At 35.6% G+C, this 24,224-nt stretch overlaps 5 protein-coding genes across 8 annotated transcripts; 1 reads left to right on the top strand and 4 right to left on the bottom strand.

Annotated features, from left to right (window-relative positions):
• The first annotated feature begins 674 nt into the window (after positions 1-674).
• On the top strand, positions 675-3,937 carry LOC107432357 (small ribosomal subunit biogenesis GTPase RsgA 1, mitochondrial). 2 transcript variants are annotated; one of them, XR_007238466.2, is made up of 5 exons: positions 675-1,582; positions 2,228-2,446; positions 2,566-2,760; positions 2,862-3,093; positions 3,451-3,541. XR_007238466.2 is itself a non-coding variant. In XM_048465851.2 (5 exons), exons 1-5 carry the CDS (start codon positions 902-904, stop codon positions 3,638-3,640), a joined length of 1,479 nt encoding a protein of 492 aa, XP_048321808.1. In that variant the 5' UTR covers positions 679-901; the 3' UTR covers positions 3,641-3,937. The 2 variants fall into 2 exon arrangements, 1 of the variants encoding a protein (XP_048321808.1); XM_048465851.2 differs by having other exon boundaries at positions 679-1,582; positions 2,900-3,093; positions 3,451-3,937.
• A 900-nt stretch (positions 3,938-4,837) lies between these two features.
• On the bottom strand, positions 4,838-7,133 carry LOC107406793 (signal peptidase complex subunit 1). 3 transcript variants are annotated; one of them, XM_048464692.2, is made up of 3 exons: positions 6,975-7,062; positions 5,439-5,547; positions 4,838-5,281 (listed from the first exon to the last, which is right to left on the bottom strand). In XM_048464692.2, the coding sequence occupies exons 2-3, from the start codon at positions 5,484-5,486 to the stop codon at positions 5,000-5,002; spliced, it is 330 nt and encodes a 109-aa protein (XP_048320649.1). In that variant the 5' UTR covers positions 5,487-5,547; positions 6,975-7,062; the 3' UTR covers positions 4,838-4,999. The 3 variants fall into 3 exon arrangements, with proteins under 3 accessions (XP_048320649.1, XP_015869471.2, XP_015869472.2); XM_016013985.4 differs by lacking the exon at positions 5,439-5,547 and having other exon boundaries at positions 6,975-7,133; XM_016013986.3 differs by lacking the exon at positions 5,439-5,547 and having other exon boundaries at positions 4,838-5,300; positions 6,975-7,118.
• An 821-nt stretch (positions 7,134-7,954) lies between these two features.
• Positions 7,955-9,037, bottom strand: LOC107432382 (uncharacterized). The gene is made up of 2 exons (XM_016043507.4): positions 8,896-9,037; positions 7,955-8,756 (listed from the first exon to the last, which is right to left on the bottom strand). The coding sequence occupies exon 2, from the start codon at positions 8,749-8,751 to the stop codon at positions 8,188-8,190; it is 564 nt and encodes a 187-aa protein (XP_015898993.2). The 5' UTR covers positions 8,752-8,756; positions 8,896-9,037; the 3' UTR covers positions 7,955-8,187.
• A 196-nt stretch (positions 9,038-9,233) lies between these two features.
• LOC107432381 (polygalacturonase-like) lies at positions 9,234-12,226 on the bottom strand. The gene is made up of 8 exons (XM_016043506.4): positions 11,805-12,226; positions 11,313-11,444; positions 11,019-11,186; positions 10,904-10,924; positions 10,486-10,693; positions 10,300-10,381; positions 9,959-10,184; positions 9,234-9,852 (listed from the first exon to the last, which is right to left on the bottom strand). Exons 1-8 carry the CDS (start codon positions 12,141-12,143, stop codon positions 9,631-9,633), a joined length of 1,398 nt encoding a protein of 465 aa, XP_015898992.1. The 5' UTR covers positions 12,144-12,226; the 3' UTR covers positions 9,234-9,630.
• Positions 12,227-16,447: 4,221 nt separating this feature from the next.
• LOC107432380 (probable galactinol--sucrose galactosyltransferase 2) lies at positions 16,448-23,126 on the bottom strand. Its single transcript, XM_016043505.4, has 14 exons — positions 22,851-23,126; positions 20,800-21,007; positions 20,297-20,544; positions 19,741-19,831; positions 19,479-19,527; positions 19,282-19,373; positions 19,065-19,172; positions 18,860-18,982; positions 18,200-18,752; positions 18,032-18,099; positions 17,789-17,923; positions 17,468-17,685; positions 17,265-17,353; positions 16,448-17,165 (listed from the first exon to the last, which is right to left on the bottom strand). The coding sequence occupies exons 2-14, from the start codon at positions 20,988-20,990 to the stop codon at positions 16,803-16,805; spliced, it is 2,328 nt and encodes a 775-aa protein (XP_015898991.3). The 5' UTR covers positions 20,991-21,007; positions 22,851-23,126; the 3' UTR covers positions 16,448-16,802.
• Between the last annotated feature and the right edge of the window lie 1,098 nt (positions 23,127-24,224).

Below are 24,224 nucleotides of genomic sequence, written 5' to 3'. Positions count from 1 at the left end.
TATAAATAAATTTTAGCCTTTTAAATTATGTACATCCAGGGGGCGGAGTCAAGATTTTTTAGATTATGGGGGCAAAGTTAGTAAACCAACATGTTTCTATATAAATACCTAATTATTATTTTTTTTAAAGAAAGAAAAAAAAAAAAAAACAAATTCCAACATAACTTATAAACAATAATTATTTTTTTCATTAAAAAGGTAAAAATCAAGCCGTTAAAACTTAAAAATTAAGTTCCTCCATCAGCAATCACCACTTTAATTTCAATCGAAACAACTAATCTTTAGCCAAAAAGTGATTATAATCGATGAGACCACAAAATCATAAGTAACTTGGCACCCAAACAAGAAAATACCGATGCGAAAATCAGAATGAGTAATTATTGTTAGAAGTAATAATTCATGAAAACGAAAACGGTGTTATTATTGACAACCGAAAATATGAAAAAGAGAGCTAATTCTTGATCCGATTCCTACCTACAGAAAAACGACGCCGTTTGATTGGAGCGACTGTGGAGACTGCATAATCGATGTGGATAAAGAGTTATAAACTATTCCAGAACAAAATGAAAAAAAAATTTAAAAAAATGTCGAGAAAGTGCTAGACGGACTGGCCGCTTGGAAATTGAATAAATAAAACAAAAAAATAATAATAATAATAAAAAAAAAGGGAAAATGCCTTCTTAGTCCTCACCTTCCCTGCTCTCCTTATTAACGTACACAGTTCTTAATAACAAAAACAAAAACATAAAAATGGATAAAATGCCCAACTCAGCTGCATAGTTCATACTCATACATACGTAAACACCCAAAACAAAATTAAAAAGAAAAAAAAGAAAATTCCTCTTCTTCCACCACCATAACCGCACAACAATTTTCCCCGTAACCAAACACTCCCGCTTCGATGCCGATCGCATCCATTTCCATCTTCCGCCACCGCACCATCCACACCGCCACAATCCCAACCCTCGACAACGTACTCCGCCGATTCTCAACCTTCCGATGCTTCTCAATCGCCGCCTCCGCAGCCAAACACAACCAGAATTCAAACAGTGTCTCCAAGAGACTTATCAACCACCCTAACAAGAAACTCCTCAGAGCCAAACAGACCGTCAAGGACTACTCCTCCTTAGCTCCCGTCCTCTCTCCTCAAGACAGTCCCCCTCTCTCCGACTCCCAAGCCATCGGCACCGTCGCCGCCGCTCAGGCCAACTTCATGCGCGTCATCATCCAATCCTCCGGCGAGGGTTTCGATGACGACGACACATCGAGAATCGGAGTTGAGCTGTTGTGCGTGGTGAGGGCACTCCTGAAGAAAATAAGGAGAAGGGTTTTGGTTGGGGACAAGGTGGTGGTTGGGTCTATTGATTGGATAGACCACAGGGGTATGATCGAGAATGTGTTCCAGAGAAGCTCCGAGATCCTTGATCCACCGGTTGCCAATGTGGACCATCTACTCGTGCTCTTCTCCATGGACCAGCCCAAACTGGAGCCTTTTGCTCTCACCAGGTTTCTCGTCGAGGCCGAGTCCACCGAAATACCGCTCACACTCGCTCTCAACAAGTCGGAACTTGTGGATGAAGAGGTTTAAGTTTTTAATTTCTCCTTTTTCACTTTAATTCAATAATTGATTGTGGTTTCAGAGTTTGATTTTTTCTTCCATTTTCTAAATAGCAAGGCTTAAAACAGAATTTTGGGTCAATTCAACTTTTAACTTCCATTTCATTAAGCACTAAGGAGTAGAGAAAGAGACATGATTCTTTTATATGAATGTTTATTGGATTAGCTGAAGCTCCGTTTGAATCATATTATCTTACTACTAAGTACTGCTTGATTATAATGGCTTTTAAGATTAAAGTCCATTTTGGGAATGCTTGAATTCTTGTTGCTTGTATATAAGGAAGATTTAGGTTGATTGATTATTGCAAGTTTTTAATGATTAAAGGTGTTACTAGCTCAAAATAATATTATTAGGAATCTTGAAATCACAATGGGGAGCAAGTGTCTCAAGTAAGACTATAACAATGAATTCCACTAAATTGCTTCTTCGAAACTCTTTCGATCCTGTTCTGTTGTTGCTTACCAGTTCCTCTTGTTCCTAATCTAACATATGATCGAATATGTTGGGCAATATGTGTATAGTTGACTTCTGTTTTTGTTGCTGTCAATGCCTTTTGGTCTCCGTTTGGTGTATTAATTCTTAACTTTGGTGGCTTTTGATGGAACGCAGACAATTCTTTCATGGAAGTCTAGGCTACGGAGCTGGGGCTATGAACCACTCTTTTGCAGTGTTGAATCCAAACATGGACTTGACACCCTTGCATTTATTTTGAGAGGCCAAACAACTGTAATTGTGGGTCCAAGTGGAGTTGGAAAGTCTAGCCTGATCAATGCTTTAAGAAACAAAAATCAAGCTTCTGATGATGCGGAAGATAATTGGTTTGAGCCTGTGCGTTTGATTTTCTTTTGTACTGCTCCTTTTATTCTTTAGCTTCATTTTTTCTTTTGGGCATGTGCTACTGTGGTATTATTCTCCATTTCTCTTCATATTCTTTCGTTTCTATTCAGATTTTAGGCAGCAAATGGTTTGAGGATCAGCGTGTTGGGGAAGTTTCAACAAGAAGTGGAAGAGGGAAGCATACAACTCGCAATGTTTCTTTACTTCCATTATCAGCAGGTGGTTATCTTGCTGATACCCCTGGGTTTAACCAGCCTAGTTTGTTGAAAGTAACAAAACAATCTCTAGCACTAGCTTTCCCAGAGGTTTGTCTTAGGTTTTCTTCATGTGCTTGACTGCATTTGTTAATCAATATAGGTTTCATTTGAATCACATTGTTCACTAAGTTACTATGTTTCTGTTTCAGTTTCAAGTTTCTACTGATAGTGTCTATTTCCTATTCAGATCCGGAAAATGCTTAGTGCCAGTGAACCTGCAAAATGTGCATTTAATGATTGCTTACATCTTGGGGAACCCGGGTGCATTATTAAAGGGGATTGGGAAAGATATGCATACTATTTTCAACTTCTCGATGAGATCAGAATAAGAGAGGAATTTCAGTTGAGGACATTTGGAACTAAAAAGGAGGGCGATGTAAGGTATTTTCTAATTTGATTGTGGTGTTTAGTCCAGCATGCTTTCTCATTGGAACTGATATAGTGCAATACCTGTGGCATGAAAATATCGGTGGTTGAATAAAACATATAAATGTCCATAAAATTTACTTGTTTCCAAATGAAAATGTGTTTCTTGATTGTTTGGTCGAAGTTAAATGCCACGTATGCCATAGTAATATTCAGGCTCTTTCAGAATATTGCAAATGCATCGTCTTATGCTTTTCAAAGTATCAAAGGGTCATGTATTTATTTATTCATTTTGGGGATGTTGTTAACATGAGAAGAATTCAAAAAGGAGCAGAGTTAGCGAAACACTTATTTGTCTTGTATCTTTCGCAGGTACAAGGTGGGAGACAAGGGAGTTCAGCAAGCAGAGCCACGGCTGGAGCCAAAGAAGCACAGGAGGCAATCTCGTAAGAGACTTAACCAATCAATACTAGATGAGTTAGATGAACTGGATGATGACGACAACTTGGTAGAGGAGGAAAATGATACAATGAAGAGGGCAGTTGGGGGTGAGGAGAAGTAGCATGCAGTTTGCTGCTTCATGTCATGGATTGTAGATAGATAATATGATCCCAAATTTGTACAGAAACTCACACTGATCTCCTCCTTACAGACTAAAATGTGAAACTGATCTGGTTACCTGTCTTCTCTAATGGAGTAGAAGCAAGCCTTTTGGCTTTTCTACCAAAAAACCAGCTTTTTTGGTTTTTGCATATTCTTGTCTGGCAGTGCGTTTACGTTTGTAACAGAGTGTTGACTAGACCCCATCAACGGAAAGCTAATCATACCGTTTAATGAGGCAACCGATTACCTTTGATAATTTTTTACTTTGTTTTATTTATTATTTATTTTTGGCTCGTTACAAATTCAAACATTATTATCCTAACATAGTAACAAATAAATATATTTACCTAAAGGAGGATTTCAAAATGTGGCTCGAGATAGGAGGCAGAAGCTACTTGAGTTTTTAAAAAATGTCAGACATTTTGTTTAATTTCGGTTGCTTTATTCAAGCAAATTAGAGCTCACTATTCGGTTCATCTTAAGACAATTTGAGTTCAAGCTCCACGCAGAATCCAAACTTGAAACTCTATTAAAAATGAAATCGTAAAATCAAACTATTAAATACTCTAAATTTTCTAATTAAAAAAATGTTTAAATTATTACTTTTTAAATTATTTATTATTTAATTAACTACAACCTTAAGCCTTATTTTAAATGAACATTTTAAAATGTCATTCCACAAATTGGGCAATTTTTTAAAGAGGGGGGAAAAAACCCAAAAAACCAAAAAAAAAAAAAAAGAGCTCAAACAAGTTAAAAACAACCTCATGTAAAGCCAAACTCATACTATTTGAATCCATTTCTAACCCTACCAATGTAATTTTCTTTCAAACTGCAACTAAAAGTTCAACAGTACTGTTTCATGTATGAGCTTAAATTAGGGCAGGCAAACCGTATGCATTTAATGTCAGATCCAATTGCCAACATTGTTGTTAGTAAATACATGAAACATATGATTATATCGGTTATTTAAAGCCAACTCTTTGCAAAGGTGCATCATTTCGATCAAATTCCATTTACTTATTTTATTTTTACTCTCAAGTTGGAGATGCTAGTGCCTAGTTCCCTCTTTCTCAAAAGTGGCGTAAGGGTGGTGGACTTTGAAGAAACCAAGACAAAAAATACAGATGAGTGTAAAAGGATGGACAATGGTAACTGAAATCAACATATCCTTTTCCTTTTAGTTTCCCTCTAAATATAAAAAAAAAATTTCAAACAGGTACAATGTTGTATCCAATGAAATCTTAGCACAGGCTTATCAGAAATCAAGGATTGAAATCTTAGCAGATGCTAATTCATTTCTATCAGTCAAACCGACCTACTTCTTTGAGCTTTTCTTCTTTGAACTCGCAGCCTGTTGGCGCTGTGGCTTCGGATGCTTTTCAGCCTCACTTGGGTCCAACCACTTGAGAGGATGGCGATTGAAAAAGGGCCAATTGGGGACAGTGACCAATGTAGTGAGGACCACACCACCAGCATATATGAGGATCATCATCTGGAATGATCCCAGCACATAACCTGTCAGAAACCCTACCGCTGCAAATGAGAACAGCATGATCTGCATTAGCTGCTCTGCTAGCTTTTGCCCTTGCCAATCCATCTGAAAGTTTCCAAAGAACCTGATTTGAGTAAATAGTTAAAATGTAGCTCTTAATCTATGATAAAGAAATTTTACAAACCAAGAAAATAAGTTCCATTGTTCATGGAAATCCTTGGTTCCTTTCAAAATAAAAAGGAAAAGGAAATTTAAGTATTACCATCATGTGTTGTGGTTTATGTAACAGGAAAACAGTCTTCAACTTCATTCAATAATCACACTAGATCAAAGTTGAACTAGATATTCCAAATTTCCAGTCTTTAAGAAACCTAATAATTAATAAATAGGGATCCAGTTTATCCTTTCCTTTGCTTCTTTCTTCAGTTTTTGATCAACTAAACATCATATATAATGCACACTGAACTTAACTGAACTTTAGGAATAGTAGCAGAGTTTAAGTTAATCAACTGATTTTGGACAACAAAAATAACTTTACGTGCTTTACCAATTCACTAACATGCTTCAGCATAGTCAACAACATCAACAGATACAAACAAATACATCAAACATTCCCACATATGCTTGAGCATTATCAAGACATGACAGTCCGAAATACAAAACCTCCAACAATGACAGCTTACTAAAAATGATAGTGGCATCTATGCTTCAGCAGAATGGCATGAAAATTTTAACAAATGCACATGAATTTAAACAGATGGTTCACCGACACCACCATAAACTACATGCTTCATGAATTAAATAACACCATCATCACCACATCAATAACAAAAAAAGAATAATGAATATTTTAGGTCTCATTTTGAAAGTTTTATTTACATATACTTTGACAATTAGGTGCATTGCTCTTTTTCTTTACATCACATAGAATCTTAGAGTGATAGCATTTATTTATAATCCAAGATTATAGCTCAATAAGAGGCCCAATTTTTTTATTCTCACTGGCACTCTGTATTTGAATGGCGCAATTCCATTAGTGAAAACTTGAAAGTTCAACACATTAGGCATAAGAATTGCACATAGCAGTTTAAAGCTCAATTCAATAAATGATCAGTTATCTAGCTATCAAATTATTAAGTGGAAATTTTTAGTGAATGAGATGTCTTACGTTATCACAATCAACAAGACCGATTAACAAGCTTAGAAACCATTGATTTGTTTAATTATATAAATTTATTTGTTTCCATTCTTATGCTTTTAATGTTGACAAATCATAGATTCATAAGTATAGATCCCAGATAAATCAGAAATCACATATTATAATCAAGTGTGACGTTTTCCTTTAGAACCCAAGTCTTTATACAGATTATAAATTTATAATACAATCCAGGCTCAAGGATTTAGGAAGACCTAGGGCAATAACTTAGCTCGTCTATCCGAAAAATAAACAAGAAAGTTAAAGGAAGAAAGACCAAGTGGTAAAACATACACGGATCTAAACTGCACAAAATTAGACAACAAAATCTTATTCGATTCATTAAGATTCATGTAAAAAAGCCATTCTTCCCCGAGTTAAAACCCTAAGCCCATGATAAGACAAAGAAGAAAAAGACCAACAACCCATTTTTCACGCCAAATCAAAAAGCCTAAATCAACACCAAAAATCCCGAAAAACAGATCATATTATATACTCCCAAAAGCAGCACTAGCAAGCAAATAAAAAGAAATTGAAGCAACAGATTCGAATGAAATTGAAAGAGAACGCAAAAAGAGTAACGAGAGAGAAAAGGATACTTACAGGTGAGACAGTAAGAGGAAAAGCGGTGACCGGAGCCGACAGTGACTGAGAGAGAGCGGAGGCTGAGGGGTGATGAAGAGTGTCCCAGAGCCAAAATAAAAATGACGGTACTTCTGGTTTTTCCCTATGATAACTACGTGTATCTTTCCACCACCACCACTAACAATGTGCCACGTGTGATTATTAACACGTGGACAAACTTTTAAAATAGTATTATTATTATTTTTTTTATTTTCTGTGTCTTTTCCAACCTCATAAACCCGCAGCAAACAATTTATTAAGGCTTCAAAAAATAAAAAAATCCGATTAACATATGGAATTGTGTATGTATTATTCAACTTTATTAGATTTTTTAATGAAATTTTAAAGGTCCTTACAGAAATGCCAAGGCCTTGTTTGCTCTGGTATTTTGGGGACGCTCGCTATTGTGCTATGCGGGTGTTTGAAAACCAAAGTTAAACAACCCCAGCTACTTTCACTTTCGTTGGAGAAAAAAGGGCCAAATTTTGATCCCATCAAATCGACAATTTTGTTTTTCACATACTAGAACTAAAACCAGCCTTTATTGTAGCTTTCAACGGATTTTGAGGTCTTACCAAATAATATTCATGATTCTTGCAAACTAAAAACATATCAAACACCTATCGAATAATATTTTTAACTTGAGATCTAATCCAGCTCAGAATGGAACCGAGTTAATAGATCATTGTAATTTGGATTGGGAAATGCTCAGGCAACATCAAAACCATTAAAACAATGAACAATTTTTAGCAACAAATAAATTATTGCCTGCAAAATGATTGGGCAGCTTCTCAACAATTGGCATTATTAACATTTTCAAAACAAATAAATGCTCAATCATAGCATCAAAAACATCAATAACAATTAGATCTTCAATCACTCATTCAACTTGAAAAAAAAAAAAATTATAATTATTTTCCCAAAATAATTTGGACAAGTTCAGTTGTATCACTCTCAGCTTGTTTGCATGGAATCTAAATGGCAGTGCTAGTAGTAAAATTTGGGTTCACAAAACAATAGTATGGAAAAAGTGTGTCTTAAAAGAAGCACATCAAATCCCAAACAGAGTCTTGAAAAATGCAACCACCCCAATATACACAAAGAAGTCAAATCTCCTTTCAGACTTGGTTGAGCTTTTCTGGGTAATTGAATCTAATCTGAAATGTGAATGTGAATGTGAATGAAAAATCTATCACTTGTAAAGCTCAGGCTTCAAAACACCAACATAAGGCAAATTCCTGTATAGCTCAGCAAAATCCATGCCATAGCCAACCACGAACAAATCCGGACACTCAAACCCTCTATACAATTTCCCATTCCCAACCAAACCCACCTCCACTTTTCTTCTACTGGGTTTGTCAAGGAAAGTGCAGACCGATACAGAAGATGCACCTTTGGATTCCATGTGAGCGATTAAGCAACACAGAGTACTCCCTGTATCCACAATGTCTTCGACCAAGATTACGTGCCTCCCTTCAACGTCGAGCTTCAAATCGGATGAGATTTTGGGGGCCCCACTGGACTCTGTCCCTGAACCGTAGGATTCAGCGCGGACGAAATCGACGGCGATAGGGAGTTTGATTTGCTTCACCAAATCGGCGAGGAAGAGGAAAGCGCCTGTAGCTACGCCGACCAGAACCGGCGGCGGAGTGACTCCGGAAAAGTCGGCCGATATTTCGGAGGCTAAGTCGGAGACTTTGGCTGCGATTTGTTCCTGAGTCCATAGGACCCTTTCTATATCAGAGTCCATGGACATCTACTCTCTGCGATTGAGAAAAAATATAGATTACTGCAAAAGCTTATTAAACCAAATAATAATAATAATAATAAAATTTCAAATCCAAAGTGATATCATATATAACTATATAAATATATATATATATATATATATATCACATACCGGCTACAGAGGAAAATATGGCGGCGTCGGAGAAGTGAAGGAAATCGTCGTTTCTCCCGGTACTGGGCTTTGATGTTTGGGTGGATTGGTTTTCACGCTAAAAGGGAGAAGAGAGTGAAAAAACCAAAAAGGGCTTAAATAAAATTGGGTAGGAAGTTGGCATGGATGGTAATTTCGTAAATCACTTTTTAGCACACTTTAGAAATGAAAATTGAGACAACAAAGTCAACAAAAAAAAAACGGATTTTTGATTTTAGGATAGAGACTAGTGCATCATTTAGGAATTTCTTAATTCTTTAAACGGATTCACTTTACAGAAGGAAGATCTTTCGTTGACTCTAAAATTATGAATTATTGTTAAGGTCAAATTGGTTTGACTACTAAAGCCCTTATTTGTTGAGTTTCGGCTGGTTTATCATGGGCCAAAATTGGCAAAGTCTGTTGGTGGATAGCCAAGTTGAGAGAGTGTGAAATATAACATATGATAAACTACAAGCGAATGAACAAATCATAAATAACACAAAAGAAACAATTATTTCCATTAATATATGTGTTTAGTTGTATCATTTATATTCTAATTTTTTCGATTTTAAATTAAACTTGATGATGAAATCGACTGATAAACATTTGTTAAATAAGCATTTTAAGCATCCTGATTTAAATAAATTAGAAATTTCACAAGACTCGGTTGTATAACATTATTAATGTATACATAAATAATAATGCCCTTGTGTGTCAAGAACAGTGAGGGTAGACATCTCCAATCTCAGTCAAATATTGAACATTGTTGCACAAAGCTTTGGATGCTTCATCTCTTTCCAATTTGATGTCAATATCTTCAAGTATAATCCTTTCACATGGGAAATTCTTGCTGCAATCCAACTTAATAGCCTCCTTTGAAGCACTTGTCCCTCTTATGTTCTCGTACACAACATTTTCCACTTGCACCGCCGAGTCCTGCATTTATGTGATGTATATTTGCTTTTTGTTATTAAAAAAAAAAAAAAAACATAGCTGAGAGAAAATCCAATTTACCAAATGGGGATTATCATTAAATTATTACCTGTTCTTTGCAGGGCTTGTCCTGGTCACAGTAGTACTGATCTATTATAATGGGGTTGACCACATTGTCCATTTCTATGTTCTGGAACTTTATGTTGCTTGCACTTCCTGACCCTCCCTGCCATGTCTTGATCCTCACTCCATTTTTGGTTCCAGATAGCTTAGCTCCATTTATGGTAACATCTGAAACATAAGCTTTTGAATTTCCTGCTCCCAAGCTCCCAATACTGACCTCACAAAACAAGTATCACAATGAATATGAAACTTAGTTTAGAACAAAGTTAATTAATAATAGACAGAAAAGAATTAGAAGAGTGTAGAATTTTGTGACAGAGTTTGAACCTGATTCCATGACCCGGTCCACAGGTTATGTCAGTGGCTTCAACCTTCTTGGATCCACTAACAATTGAGATACAGTCATCACCTTCATTACATTAACACATAGAACTTGTTAACATTTTCATGATTATTAATTCTTAGTTAATTTGATTAAATGTTCTTAATTTTGGTTTGTGTATATATATGTACCTGTTCCTATAACAGAGTTGGACATGTGGATGTTTTGGGTGTTGGTAACATGAATCCCATCAGTATTGGGGCTAGTCTCTGGGGCAGTGACAATGAGATTGGAAGCTTCAACATTCCTGCATTTCTGAAAAGAAATGTGCATTTTTTGTGCATCCTGGACCTTCAGGTCCTTCACTACCAAATTCTTGCAATTACAGAAGGTTATTGCCTGTAATATCCAAACGTTTTCCACAAAAGAAAAATGGTTAATTAACAAGAAACATAATAATATTGTAGCTCAGAGTCTTTTTATTGTAGTATTAATTGAGAAGCCTATTAAAATTTTGAATAAACCATGCATATATAAGAAAATTGCCTGAGTGACGTTATAACTTATATATGTAGCTTATAATTAACCAGGTATATAATTGGAACTTACAGTTGGTGCTTTAGTACAAGGCTGCAAATTAAAGGGAATACACGTTGGTCAGCATTTCATCACAAAATTTTAAAGAAAGAATACCAGGAACTTTTTGTTAATTTAGTTGAAATACCAAAGTTTTATTTATTTTGCATGAGTTCTGCCACCATATCTTCCCATTGCCATTGATAGTTCCACCACCTTGAACTAATAAATTTTGAACATGATCAAACATAAGCCAGTATCTTCTATCTTTGCCATAGTCTGCTACATCATCTGATGCTTCTATGCTCCCATAAATCTGAAAATGATTTTCCCAAAATCCCCATTACATGATACACATATTTATATATATATATATATATATATATATCCATGTTTATATATATATATAGGTTTGCGGCATCAATTCATAACATATATATACCTGCACAGCAAGAAGTAGAGATCTGCAGGGACCTGAAAATCTGATTGGCTTGAGAAGATAGTTCTTCTCAGGCACCTCTAGGACAACTGCTCCTTTACTTTCACAGGCTACCTCCCAAGCCTTCCCAAACGCCTGCAACAATATTACTTCTCAATATACTTACAAACACAACCTATAATATATTTATCACATATATATATATATATATATATATATAAACCAAGCATATATAATATATATAAATATATATATATATATATATATAATTCTCTCATCTAAACGTCCTAATGAAATTATTGTGCAGATTTAAGCATATCTAATTAAGAATACGTAGCTATTTAAAAGTACATACATATTTTTAATTGGATACGTATAATTTGTAAGGAAATTTCATTAAAACAACATTTGATGAGAAAAAAATTGTATACATTTATATAATTAACCATTTAATGTTAATTTATGTCATTTTATTTGTATATATTTTATATGTACCTCAGTGTCATCAGTTCCATCACCTTTAGCTCCAAAATCATTGACATTCAACCAAGTTGCAGCAGCCTTATTTTCCAGTAATTTACTGAAACTCTTTAAACTTGGAGGTAAATTATCATCGGTTGTCTGGTTGATCAAGTCCCCGAATTTATTATCTTCCAGAATGCTCACGTATGAAGGGTAAGCTTGGGAATCATACCCAAATGCTTCTTCTTCATCAACAAGATGATTGTGATCAAGTACGACTGAGACTTCTTCGTGGATACTATTGCTGTAACATGAAACAAAAAAGGACATTATAATGAGGAAGAACGGGAAAACATATCTTTGAAGACCCATTTTTTTTTTTTCTTTTTTCGCCCTTTGCTTTGAAGAAAATTAAGGAAAATATAGATATAGATATTATGTAGAGTGGAAAGGAGTCCTATTGCTATTGATAAATGTATAGCATGATGAGCTTCTTATACATATATATAGGCCAAGGTGCCTACGGTTGGTCTTCACTATATGACTCTTTAGGGGTGGTTTGAGATAACCATAGATTGATGAGAAGAAAAGATTTAATTAATTCTTGTGTACAAACTAACTTTTGCTCCCTACACGCTGGTATTGCCATGTAAAACCTACATGATATGCATCCATGGCATGGATATATATTTTCTATACATACCATACATATCAAAACATATGTAATAATATGTAAATTAATTCATTTAGTTTCATTTGTACGTGTAAGTATACACACATAGTGTACAAAATGTAGCAGAAATATTAAATGGTATTATTTGCAACTTAATGTTTGACCTTTGTTTGCATGAATATTCTTGAAGGAAACACTCATCATATTGAGTAATTGGCAAGTCTTCATGATGGGGTTTGTAAGATATAACTAAATATTTTATAGTTTCAGAATTTTTGGTTTTTTGTTTTTTTGTTTTTTTTCCTAAATAACCGTTCTTCCAGGATCAGCACCTGCTTGAATGCTAAATGAATGATTTAATAACAATGTTTATTGAATATGACATATATGTATAGATAAAGTCACGCAAATGCAGCATTCATATGACATCATATGCCAAATATAATTCTGTGTATTTGTAAAGGAATTTTTTTGGGCATGATTTAAGCTGAAAAGTGAAAACGGTTCGAAATCACAACAGAAATGATTAACTGAATTAACGTATGCTTTTTTTTTTTTGGGGGGGGGGGGGGGGGGGGGGGGAGCATGTCAACTAGCTAGAACATAATAAAATAAATCAATTTGTTATTGAATTTGAATTGTTAATGTATGTAATTGTCAAACGTAGGGTCCATTATATTATACGTGGCATTTTTGGAATTGACACGGACTTTGCCTGGCGTGGGGGAGAGGCTCACCTTATTAGGCCTAGCATTGCCTTATTTGCTTGTAAATGAAGGGTATGGTATGGGTCCATTATATTATACGTGGCATGTCAACTAGCTACAACATAATAAAATAAATCAATTTGTTATTGAATTTGAATTGTTAATGTATGTAATTGTCAAACGTAGGGTCCATTATATTATACGTGGCATTTTTGGAATTGACACGGACTTTGCCTGGCGTGGGGGAGAGGCTCACCTTATTAGGCCTAGCATTGCCTTATTTGCTTGTAAATGAAGGGTATGGTATGGGTAATATCATGAAGTGTACGTGGAACATGAATTTTTGAAATAGTTTAATTTTTCTCTCCAAGCTTTATCACCATGCCATGATGAGCTCGAGAGACTTTTAAACGAATTTAATCATAAAACTTAGATGAGACTTAAATGGCTCAATCTGGTAGCGTGGACAGATTGAAATTCATGAAGAATAAAAAACCTCAAGTATCATGTAAAAGAATATATATATATATATATATATATAATTATTTTATCGATATATAGGTATATAACTTTATAATTCTTGAGAGAAACATGTGTCTAGTGGTTGCAAAAAGACCCTTAGAAAGTTTGTAAATTGGGTAAAGATTATTATTGTTCATGATCATCATGAGCATTTGATATGATATAAGTCCCATATCATGATATGGACTCTAATGACTGATTTAATACATAACCACTATAATCATCATTACCTTTTAGCAAATTTAAATAAGGTAAGAAACAATGAGATAGATGATCAAGCATTCTGCTTTTGCAACTCTACTCATACATGTTACATATAGAATTATCTTAGTTTTATCATTGGATATGAGTGTAAAATATAAGATAAATACTTGTCAAGTCCTCATGATAGCATGTTTCCTTTTATTTGGGCAAAACATGAACTCTAGGTTTCAATTTGGTAGCCACTTGAATTAATAAAATAAATAAATAAACCTTAAAGCTATATATGTTTATGTATATGCATTCCTTGTTGTCACTTGTTTATTTGTTCATTAATCATATATAAAAACCTCATTGAGTATATTTGTTTATCCATTGCTTGGCCTCCACTAGGGCTGGGCAAAACCCGATTCGGACCGACCAACCCGCCCGAATCGAACTATTTGGGTTGGTTTGGGTTGGTTTTTAACTGTTAAGCGGGTCGGTTCGGTTACATATGGATTGAACCCGTAGTTTTCGGTTCAGGTTACGGGTGGATAGAAAATTTACCCAACCCAAACCGAACCGACCCAATACGTCTCAAAATAGTAAAAATAAAAAAATTTATGCCGAAATCCATCATGAGGTCCAAACTGGTCCAAACCAAAAATAAAAAAAATTGGGCTGAAAGTGAAGCTCATCATAAGGCCCAAACCGGTCTAAACCAAAAATAAAAAAATTTGGGCCGAAGCCCATCAGAAAGCCCAACCCGGCCCAACCCGTGAACCCAACCCAAACCGAAAAATATTCATTCAGTTCGGTTCGGTTTGGATTGAATGTAACGGTCGGTTCGGTTCGGTTTTGTACCCAACCCAAACCGAACCGATCGGTTCGGTTTAAAAAAATTCACAAAACCGAATCGAACCGAACCGAGCCCACCCCTAGCCTCCACATTCTTCTAAGTTCAATTTTGGGTTCTCATCACCAAAAATTATTCAAAAATTAATCGATACACAATGTGTATTGACTTGGAATATGAGGTGGTATACATGCCCAATTACACAATACCATGTGTTTGATTTTTACATATCAAATTATAGTCAAATCAGCAACACTTAACACCAATACTTGCTATTATCCAAAAAAAAAAAAAAAAAAATGATATGAGTTCCACTGATTTTGGGAATGTAGATGAGTATCTAAAATGTAGCACTGGCCTTGCGATGTTTCAATTGCTTTTGTTTTATCACTGTTATGATTGCAGCCTACTTTGTTCCTCTCACTCCCATTCTTGTCTCTTACTTAGCCCTTAATTCTTTGTATTAACATTTTTTTTTTAATTGTTCTGCAAACTTTTGCAAAATAAAGGGGCGGGTTTTTCTATTTGCGGCAGCAGTAGGCAAAATAGGAAGCAAAAAGGAGGTGGGTGTCTTTTTGAATAACTACAATTTAATTTCCCTTCTTCTCCGTTCAATAATTCATGAAAATGGTAGGCTCAAACACATTCTTTGTTCTCAATCCAAACAAACTCCAAAGAAAAAACCCTATCAAGGCAACGACATAAATTGGTGATTTATGATTTGGACAAGGAGCCTCTATTGACCTCTATTCTTACCCATGGTTGAAGATGATGCAAATAATGCGAGAAGGCAACGATATTAGGATTGTCTTTCTTTTCTTTTTTTTTCTTTTTTTTTCTTTTTTGGGCGAAAAATAGCAAGTAATGGTGTTAGATTTACAGATTTGGCAATAATCTGACATGTAATTAATGAGACATATAGTATTCTATCTAATTGGTGTGTACATCACCTCATATTCCAAGTCAATACATATTGTGCATTAAATAATTTCTCCCCCATCACTTATAAGAAGGCTATAAATTATATTCCTTTCTGCGAAAACTCGAATTACCATATCCATGTTCTAGATGATTAAATTAATTCCAAAGGTTCACTTGATGACATTTTGAATATTTTTGATCGACAGGGAAAATCAGTGAGACTGTGGGATCGGAGCTTCTTATGGGGTTAAGACCCATTAACGGTTGGACTGGGCTGACAACTTTCACATACCCTGTAGAACAAGCTTGGGCTTGGTCCAAAATCCAGGAATAAAATAAAGGTTAACAATTTTGTGAAGACAAAATAAACATGCGAATAAAAAAAAAAATAAAAAAATTCATATACTGTATAAATAAGTATATTTTTCTTGCTTCTTTGCTTTGGTAAATTTATTATAAAATTCAATATCGGTGGTTTCAATTCTGATTTAGGTTCGTGGATCGTTAAAAAAGTCCAAACATTCGGACAACACATGATCGGAGTGGGATGAGAGGTTCATTTTCTTTTGTAACCAATCAACAGCAGAGTTATGATTACGCTTCTCTTTCATATAAGCAAATACTCAACATTTGCTCACGACATATCCTCTTCTGCTGAAAATCTGATGCTACCTATTTATTTTTTTCAAGTGTTACCATCACAACTTAGTCCAACTGATTAGGCACCTTTCGTCCTGTTAAGTACCGTTTACATCTAATTTGCAACAATCAGAAAATTTGGCACAAAAATAATTCCACGTTTCACAACACAGTATAATCTAAAAGATACTTTTATTATATATATATATATATATGACTAGAACAGCCACAACATTGTGCCAATTCAAGTTTTGAACTACCGCAGACTTGTTTCATAGCTTTCAACTGAGCGGCAGACCCGACGCAAACGACAGATAAGCCGACGTTAATTGACCACAAAATACATAAAAAAGAGAGTAAAGTTTATACTCTGCTCTCCTTTCCTTCCCTGCAGCGAGCTTAGACATGAAATTTGACTAGAATCCCACCAAAACCACATCTGAAACCCCAACAATTTCAAATTCCCCACCACCCTGATAACATCCTTAATACTTAAATTTCTTAAAAATAAATACCAAACAACTACTAACTTAAACTTGGATTTCAATATGCCATCTGTACATATCTTCCTCCGGGACAGGGATACCAAAGCTCACCAATCCAGTTGCAGAGTCATAGTTGAAGTCAGCTTCAGTGTTGTCCACCTTGCATTTCAGCGGACGCTGAGAAGAGTAAGCTCCAAAACGACCACAACCCCTGACTTTCAAGGAGATTGTTGCTGCTGGAGATCGGTTGTCACTTAGAGAAGTTGTTAGCTCTGATTGAACTGCACCATCAAAGAGCTCTGGTTCCTTCTCAGAAACCATATGGATCTCGAACTGCTCCACGGCTCCGGTGGTGTTGAACATGTCAAGCAGGCCTATTGGAGCAAACGAAATGTTGGAAGCAATCTCCTGAACAACAGAAATTCAAATCAGTCACAATGAATAAACATTATGCATGCAATTGAAGCAGCTGTAAGAAGAAATGAAAAGGATATCAGAAAAACCAACCTTGAGGGGGCAGAAATGGAAAAGCTCGTACTCCAGAACTTTGAGTGTCACTGGCAATGAAGCACCTTTAGGTAACCGAACCACCTCCCCTGTCATTCAAATGGTGATTTCAGTATTGGAATATTGAAGAATACTACAGCAGGCAAAGTCTGAGTTCCTCGCAAATTACTTTCAGTGTAAAGGATTTAGAAACTTATATACACCTGATTTATAGGCATAAACTACTGTATCTCCGTTCCAATCAGCACCCGCAACTTGACCTATGGCATCAGCATCCTCGGAACGAACAGAACCGGTGAGGGTACCAGGAGATGCATTGTGAATCCTCGTCTTCTTGGAAACCTTGCACCAGCCGGCACCTTGGCAGTTAAACACACCAACCACTCCAGAACATTTGTTCACATTCCATACTTTGAGCAAACTGCAAAAGAAGCAAATTTTTCATTCTTTTAAGTTTCTCCAATGAAGCTTGCACATCCCAAGAACAGGATTGATTGTAAGAAACGTGAAAATAAAAAAGAAACCTGATGCCATCTCTAGCTGGATCAGCAAATAGACAGTCGCGAGTAGGCCTCCCAGGTAATTGGGCGCGAAGAACAGAGCCATCAGGGAGAACCAATTTCTTCAGAAGTTCAAAGTTATGGTTGCCTGGCTTGTCACTTTAAAGAAAAAGAAAAAAAAAAAAATTGCAGAAATTCAAATTAGAACTTTGATAATTCATGTGTACATTTGATACGTGAGGAAGTTTAGTTGATGCATGGACATACCTGACATAAATTGAACATCCTCCAATGGCACGAGCTGCACCATGATACTCTGCTGCTGGATGTAGACTCTGAAAAGCAAAGATTCTTTTATCAGTATTACATGTAAGGAATGGTTGAAATTAACCAAATGTTATGTTTAACACATAAAACTTTATAGTTTCTACTTACATGGAACATATCCCAATCCGGTTGCATAAATTCCCCAAGGAAAAGGGTGTTGTAAGCCACAGAAGAAATATGGATGGTGTGCGAAGCAGGATCCCGGGGATAAAAGTCATCAGAAGCTCTGATTACAGCAGTCTGCCTTGCACTATATATGCCATCAGTGTTGTGACACATGCAAGCTATGCATGCATTGTCTGCAAAGTTTCGAGCAATTGAAGCTTCAAGAGCCTGGACATAGCTGCGAGTAAGAGAAACTCTACCACCATGACCAGCACCAAGTGTCTCGATGATGTTTTGCACATCAACTTTTACTCCATCAACTCCACACGAAGCAAGATAGGCATGAAGTTCATTGTAGAAATTGTAAACTTTCTTTGGATGCACTAGACCAAGACCATGAACAGCCAGGCTGTCCATGACAATGTCTGGTTGGTTTCCAAGAATACCAGGCGACTGAACTGGATAAGCTAAAGCAGTGTCATAATGCTCCATGCCAGAAGCTGCCGGTTTCACTCCACCCCAGTAGCCGGCTAGAGCATGCCAAACATACACAAACCTGCGACAGGAAGTAACATGGAGTGAAGACTTTATGTAAACGTCATTAGTTATCATCTTACATATAATATATAAGAGAAAGTACCTACTCTAACTAGAAACACTTACTTCACATTTTGATGTTGCTTCGCCTCATCCACAACAAGCTTCAGGCCCGAAACCTGTTTTTCATTCTGTCCATTCTTTTGGAATTTTGAATTCTCTTTAATACCCGTTAGCCTAGTCGCAAACCTGACCAACAAATTAACAATTTTCTTTAGGTTTGAATGCATCTACAGGTACGTGAGGAAAACAAAGAAAAAGAGGATCATACTGTGCTCCTTCTTGCACAACACAATCAGAATCCTTGCTCTTGTTTTCAATCTCTTGCCAGCCATCATCTATGATTAGGAATCGTGGAGGTGTCCCTCCCATTGATAAGCTGCAATAGGTCCAAAGAAGAGTAGGTACATAAATGCTTTGATAATATTATTATAAGCTAAACTTGGTGTCAAAGAGTTGATCATTTCATGCCATCAGTTTTCAGTTACCTTTTAAGGCCTTCCTCAACGCCCTCAGATGTGACATCGGTATAGAAAGCATCCCATGTACACCATCCAAACCAGTCAAGAAAAGCAGGCATCTATGCAACAACCAATTAAACAGTGTCATGAGACATATATACAAATGCCAAGTATGCTTTGTTATAATAATAACTATTAGATGAACTAAATGAAACCCTCTTTACCTTTTTCTTCTCACGGTGAAGAAAAGTTTGCATGTGTTTCTCTACTGCCCTGTTAAATGGGAGAGGAAATCAGGAATCAGGACTAATGCTCGCAAGTAATCTTATTTGAAAATCAATAATTTCAACATGTATAAGGAACTTGATTCTAACATTCACCAAAGAAAGACGATTTGTCTCTAGCTTCAGAATTCTGAAGTAGAAATATCCAAATGCAAATTTTCAAAGATCAAAGAAATTGTTTTAAGTGGAGGTAAGATCTTACTTTACAGCCTGGTTGATGACTTCAAATGGATTGGTACCGGCATGCATGTAGACAAGGTATAGGCCTTGATTGGTCTCAACAGCATTGTCTCCTGCAAAACCAAATCAGAAACCAAAAAACAAGTTGCGTACTCGGTCCTTTCTATAATTGTTCATCCCCAAATGTAATTTAACTTCATTTATTTGGTTCATGTGAATGACAGTCATAGTGCGTGATTTCTCCAAGCCTGATTGTGGTCCCTATGGTTCATGTGAATGATAGTCACAGTGAGTGATATCTCCAGCCTGATTGTGCTCACTATGTTTCATGTGAATGATAGTCATTATGAGTGGTTTCTCCAGCCTGATTGTGTTCACATTATTGACAGCTCCAACCCACATATTTCAGATGTTTAGTCTGAGGGAAGACAGAGTTATTGCTGTGAGATGGATCCCCAAAAAAGAAGGGTGACAGCCCATACAACAAGCGATTGCTGTTCTAGTCCTAATAATGAAATTGTGGGCAAGGGTGCATATACCCTACACCAGTTACGTTTTGATGGCCATGATCTACTCACCACTCTCGAGGCAAATCTCAAGCTCGTTATTGTCATTCCCTTGTAGAACAGCACGAAATAGGCCTTCAAGTAGAGGAAGGAAAACCGTGTAGATGGTTGGAGAATCAGCTTGCTCTCCTCCTCCGTTGTCATCTTTGCTCTCTACAAGCATGAATTGGGTCTCCAAAGGAACATCCTTTCCGCATGTTCCCATTCTTTGAGTCATCCACCATAACTTGAATCGGAAGCAACACATGAATCGGAGATCCCTGTCATAGAAGCAGATGTGAAAACAATGATACCTCGAAATTTTGACACCAAAATTACAAAACCGTTTTCTCAACTCCAAGAGACAAAATCCATGTACTGGTTTATGTGATGCTTTGAAAAGACATCAAACAGTTAACCAACGGTGCATACATTTAGATAATCGTTGATATCCTTAAGTGTTTAAGTTTAAGCAATGAAGAAGAGCAAATTCAGGGTCAAATAGGAGAATAGTTTCAATAAGCATTAGTACTTACTCTAAAACACCCATGGGAAAGACATGCAGGCTCTTGCTATCAGAGGCTGTGGCACCAATAAAAGTCCCAGCAACAAGCCCAACACCAGAGCCGGGCGTTAGCACAATGTTGTCTGGCACCCCAGTCAAAATGGTCTTGCCGTGGACCACAAGGTTCCCATCGTTGATTGAGATTTTTGGTGTCACCGTCATGATTAAGCACCTAAGTACTGTAGTTCCAAAATAGATAAATAAAGCAGAACTCAGAAATGTAAACCAAGTTTGATAACACATAAAAGAAAGCGCTTAAAATCCTAAGCCACCCATAGTCTTGCACGAAGAAACTAATCAAGCATCATAACATAATAGTCGGGGATGAATGGGGAAAAAAAAAAAAAAATTCAACAAATCACACTATCAACAATAAATTATATTCTCAAGTGGGAAGTTCCTAATATGAACCTAAAGGTTTATGATCACTGCGTAAGCTTATGCGCACTGGAACAGGGTCACTCCTTATTGACTTTCTTGAAGGAGGGATCCACCATGACGGCTCTACTGACGCAACTCTTAGCATTCTCACCTACCTCAGGTAGAAAAAATTCAAAAACAAATATATAAATATATTAAACTGCAAAATGTTTTTTTCTCTCTCTTATTGTTTTTACTCTGTCGCTGGTAAACTAAATAAAAGAATTTCAAAATCAAAAATACTTCATTTCTCTCTTTCACCATCTTCTTCGTTTTATTTTTTATTATATATATATATATTTTTTTTTACCCTCTTCCCCAGCGAGCTTTTATTGCTTCGACTACATATACATATATATATACATATATATATATATATATATATATATCAACCTCAGCAGTATTGAACTAGCTGTGCGTATTTATTCCGTGTATCTCATGTTAAAATGGAAAAAAAAAATTGAACTAGCTGTGCGTATTTATTCCGTGTATCTCATGTTAAAATGGAAAAAAAAAATTCAAATTAGTTTGGACAAAAATCTAAGAGTATTAATGGAATTATTTCGGTTTCTTCCAACAAATCGGGACTCTTATCCCTAACAAAACTTATTTGGTGGGTGAGAAAATTAAATTAAGGCGGTAAGCAGGAGCTAATAAACAAGACAATTCAAAGAACCAAAAAATAAAATAAAATTAAGAAGATACAACTGGAACAGAGTAGCGGTGGACCACAGGGACTTGTTCGGTGCTTTATACTTTTTTTTTTTTTTTTAATGGCTACAAATTGAAATACTTTGCAGAAGCTTTTGTCTAGAAAATAGGAACAGAATAAAAAAACAAAAAATTGGAAACCGACTAAGCCAAAAAGTTAAATGGTAACTTTTTGAAACAAAAACAAAAAAAAAAAGAAAAATGTCACATGTAAAAATATAAAGGTACACAAAACGTTCACATGGCCAGGCCAGGTTCATGTATAGAGCTCTAGTACAAGCTCAACCTTCCCAATTAGGACCACCCAATAATAAAAATAAAAATAAACCATTTTGTTTAAATAAACATGAAGGTCTCGTCGTGCTTTTTTTTTAATAATTTTTTGGAAAGGAGGATTTTCGAAGGAAACAGAGAAGTTGATAAAATGGAGGAAATTCTCATCCAGTGGAATTAAAATTGGACCTCTAAACGCCATGATCGATCTGTGATAAAACGAAACAAATAGCATAATTCATTTTAAACAAGTAAATTAACAATTAGAACTCGCAAATCTTAGGCATGAGGTAAATCTAAACAGATTTGATACGTCTCTCTATAAATCCTACCCTCTTAACGCAGGCAACGTTTCGACTCCTTTAAACGAACATAACCAAACCAGGAAAAAAAAAATCAAAATAAACAAAATTCAAATCAGAAGAACAGCAAGAGCTATTTAGAATTTTCTGTCAGACATCACGCAAACGCACAAATGAAAATCAAACCAGAAAAAATTACGCTCATCTTTCTTCAAAGTACCAGAGCCCGATCACATAACAAGAACATCAATAACATGAAGAGAGACCAGGAAAAAAAAAATCGTATAATTCACTAAATTCTCCTTTGATAACTCACCAGTAGGTACGTTAGCTAGTAATTTGCACCGAGCTGAAACCGACCGTAAAAGAAAGCTTCTTCAAGAAGCTTTAAGGAAAAAAGTAAAAAGTCAGGCTAGAGATAGCTCGAGAGAAAGAGATAGGAAGCCTACGAGAATTGAAACACCGGAGAAATCAGGAGGAGAAGAAGAATCGCATTCCAAGAAGGAATGCTTCTTCTTCACAGAAACAGAGAGGAACGAAGCAACTGGCCTCGTTGAGATGATTGTTACAAAAACCAAATGGGATTGAAGTGGGAAACCGAATGAAGTACGTTTATATATCCATCTCGACCCTTAAAGGTCGAACAAGTTCCCTGGCACTAGATCCTTCCAGGTGCTGACATGTGTATTACTTTGAGATTCGATCTTCCTCCTTGTATAAAACTCTCTCTTTGGTTTCTTTTTTCTTTTTTCTTTTTTTGGCATTTATCTTTTTAATAATTAATTCGTTAAAAATTGAGATATTATATGATGAAATTTTTTAAATAGTACATGTGAACCTGTGACGTGGCTGGATCGATGAGAGAAGGACAGCATGGGTAATTGGGTAATTAAGTGAAAAAAACAAAATCTTGGAAAATGAAGTTTTTGTAATTTTATGTGTGCGGTAGCCAATTTTGACTCACTGCTCGCCTGCTTACGGCTTTTACAGTCATACAAATTAGAATACTGCGTGTATTCTCTCAGTGGTAAAAACTATTATATTATTCTTGAAAAAAAGAGTGATGGTTTCATTGAATAAAAATATGAATAGAAAAAATGAAAAAAAAAAAAAAAAAAGAAACTTCATCTTATCAAAATGCAGTCATTCTTTCATTTTCTTTTTATTTCTCATTTTTTAAATTATTAATCATATTATTATGTAACTATAGTATACAAAAAATTCTTTAACTTGAATTTGTCCACACTAATATCAAATTAAACATAAAAAACATATTAGTCATTGTTTAGTAAAACTGGTTCTATTGTAATTAATTCATAAGTATCAAACTTATTTATGCACTTGACGGTATTAATAATTACAATAAAAAAAATTAAATAAAAAGAAAAAAGAATCACACTTTAGATATTAACATTTTGGCGAAAAAAGTTTTCAACTACTATTAGTAACAATGCTAAATATGTTCTTTCAGCATTTTATCTTCAATACTGTGTTAATGACATGAATTGAAATTGTGTCGGGCCACGCAGTACTTTTTTGGGAGATTACCACGCGGTTCATTGAACTTTACTTCTTCTTCAATTTTTTTTTTTTTTTTTTTTGGGGTAAATTACATCGAATGATGTGCTTTCTGAACCGATTTTGATACCATTTTATCACGGAAAAATGGAACCTACTTTATTTATACACA

The sequence above is a fragment of the Ziziphus jujuba genome, chromosome 11 (assembly GCF_031755915.1).
Source record: "Ziziphus jujuba cultivar Dongzao chromosome 11, ASM3175591v1".
In the NCBI taxonomy this organism is placed as follows: Eukaryota; Viridiplantae; Streptophyta; class Magnoliopsida; order Rosales; family Rhamnaceae; genus Ziziphus; species Ziziphus jujuba.
Note: the sequence above shows the minus strand (reverse complement) of the source record. Positions and strands in the feature narration are given on the sequence as shown.

Bases quoted from the DNA above. Each gene is read 5' to 3' on its own strand.
- LOC107432382 (XM_016043507.4), bottom strand. From the start codon at position 8,751: ATGTCCATGGACTCTGATATAGAAAGGGTCCTATGGACTCAGGAACAA.
- LOC107432357 (XM_048465851.2), top strand. From the start codon at position 902: ATGCCGATCGCATCCATTTCCATCTTCCGCCACCGCACCATCCACACC. The intron at 1,583-2,227 runs GTTTAAGTTTTT...GATGGAACGCAG, and splicing joins CGGAACTTGTGGATGAAGAG to ACAATTCTTTCATGGAAGTC. The intron at 2,761-2,899 runs GTTTGTCTTAGG...TTTCCTATTCAG, and splicing joins TAGCACTAGCTTTCCCAGAG to ATCCGGAAAATGCTTAGTGC.
- LOC107432381 (XM_016043506.4), bottom strand. From the start codon at position 12,143: ATGGGTCTTCAAAGATATGTTTTCCCGTTCTTCCTCATTATAATGTCC. The intron at 10,382-10,485 runs GTACATATATAT...AATGTAATGAAG, and splicing joins CAACTCTGTTATAGGAACAG to GTGATGACTGTATCTCAATT. The intron at 9,853-9,958 runs GTAATAATTTAA...ACATAAATGCAG, and splicing joins ACAAGCCCTGCAAAGAACAG to GACTCGGCGGTGCAAGTGGA.
- LOC107406793 (XM_048464692.2), bottom strand. From the start codon at position 5,486: ATGAAGTTGAAGACTGTTTTCCTGTTACATAAACCACAACACATGATG. The intron at 5,282-5,438 runs GTAATACTTAAA...GGAAACTTTCAG, and splicing joins ATAAACCACAACACATGATG to ATGGATTGGCAAGGGCAAAA.
- LOC107432380 (XM_016043505.4), bottom strand. From the start codon at position 20,990: ATGACGGTGACACCAAAAATCTCAATCAACGATGGGAACCTTGTGGTC. The intron at 18,753-18,859 runs GTAAGTGTTTCT...TTCCTGTCGCAG, and splicing joins AAGCAACATCAAAATGTGAA to GTTTGTGTATGTTTGGCATG. The intron at 17,354-17,467 runs GTGTATATAAGT...TTTGAATGACAG, and splicing joins AGTTTATGCCTATAAATCAG to GGGAGGTGGTTCGGTTACCT.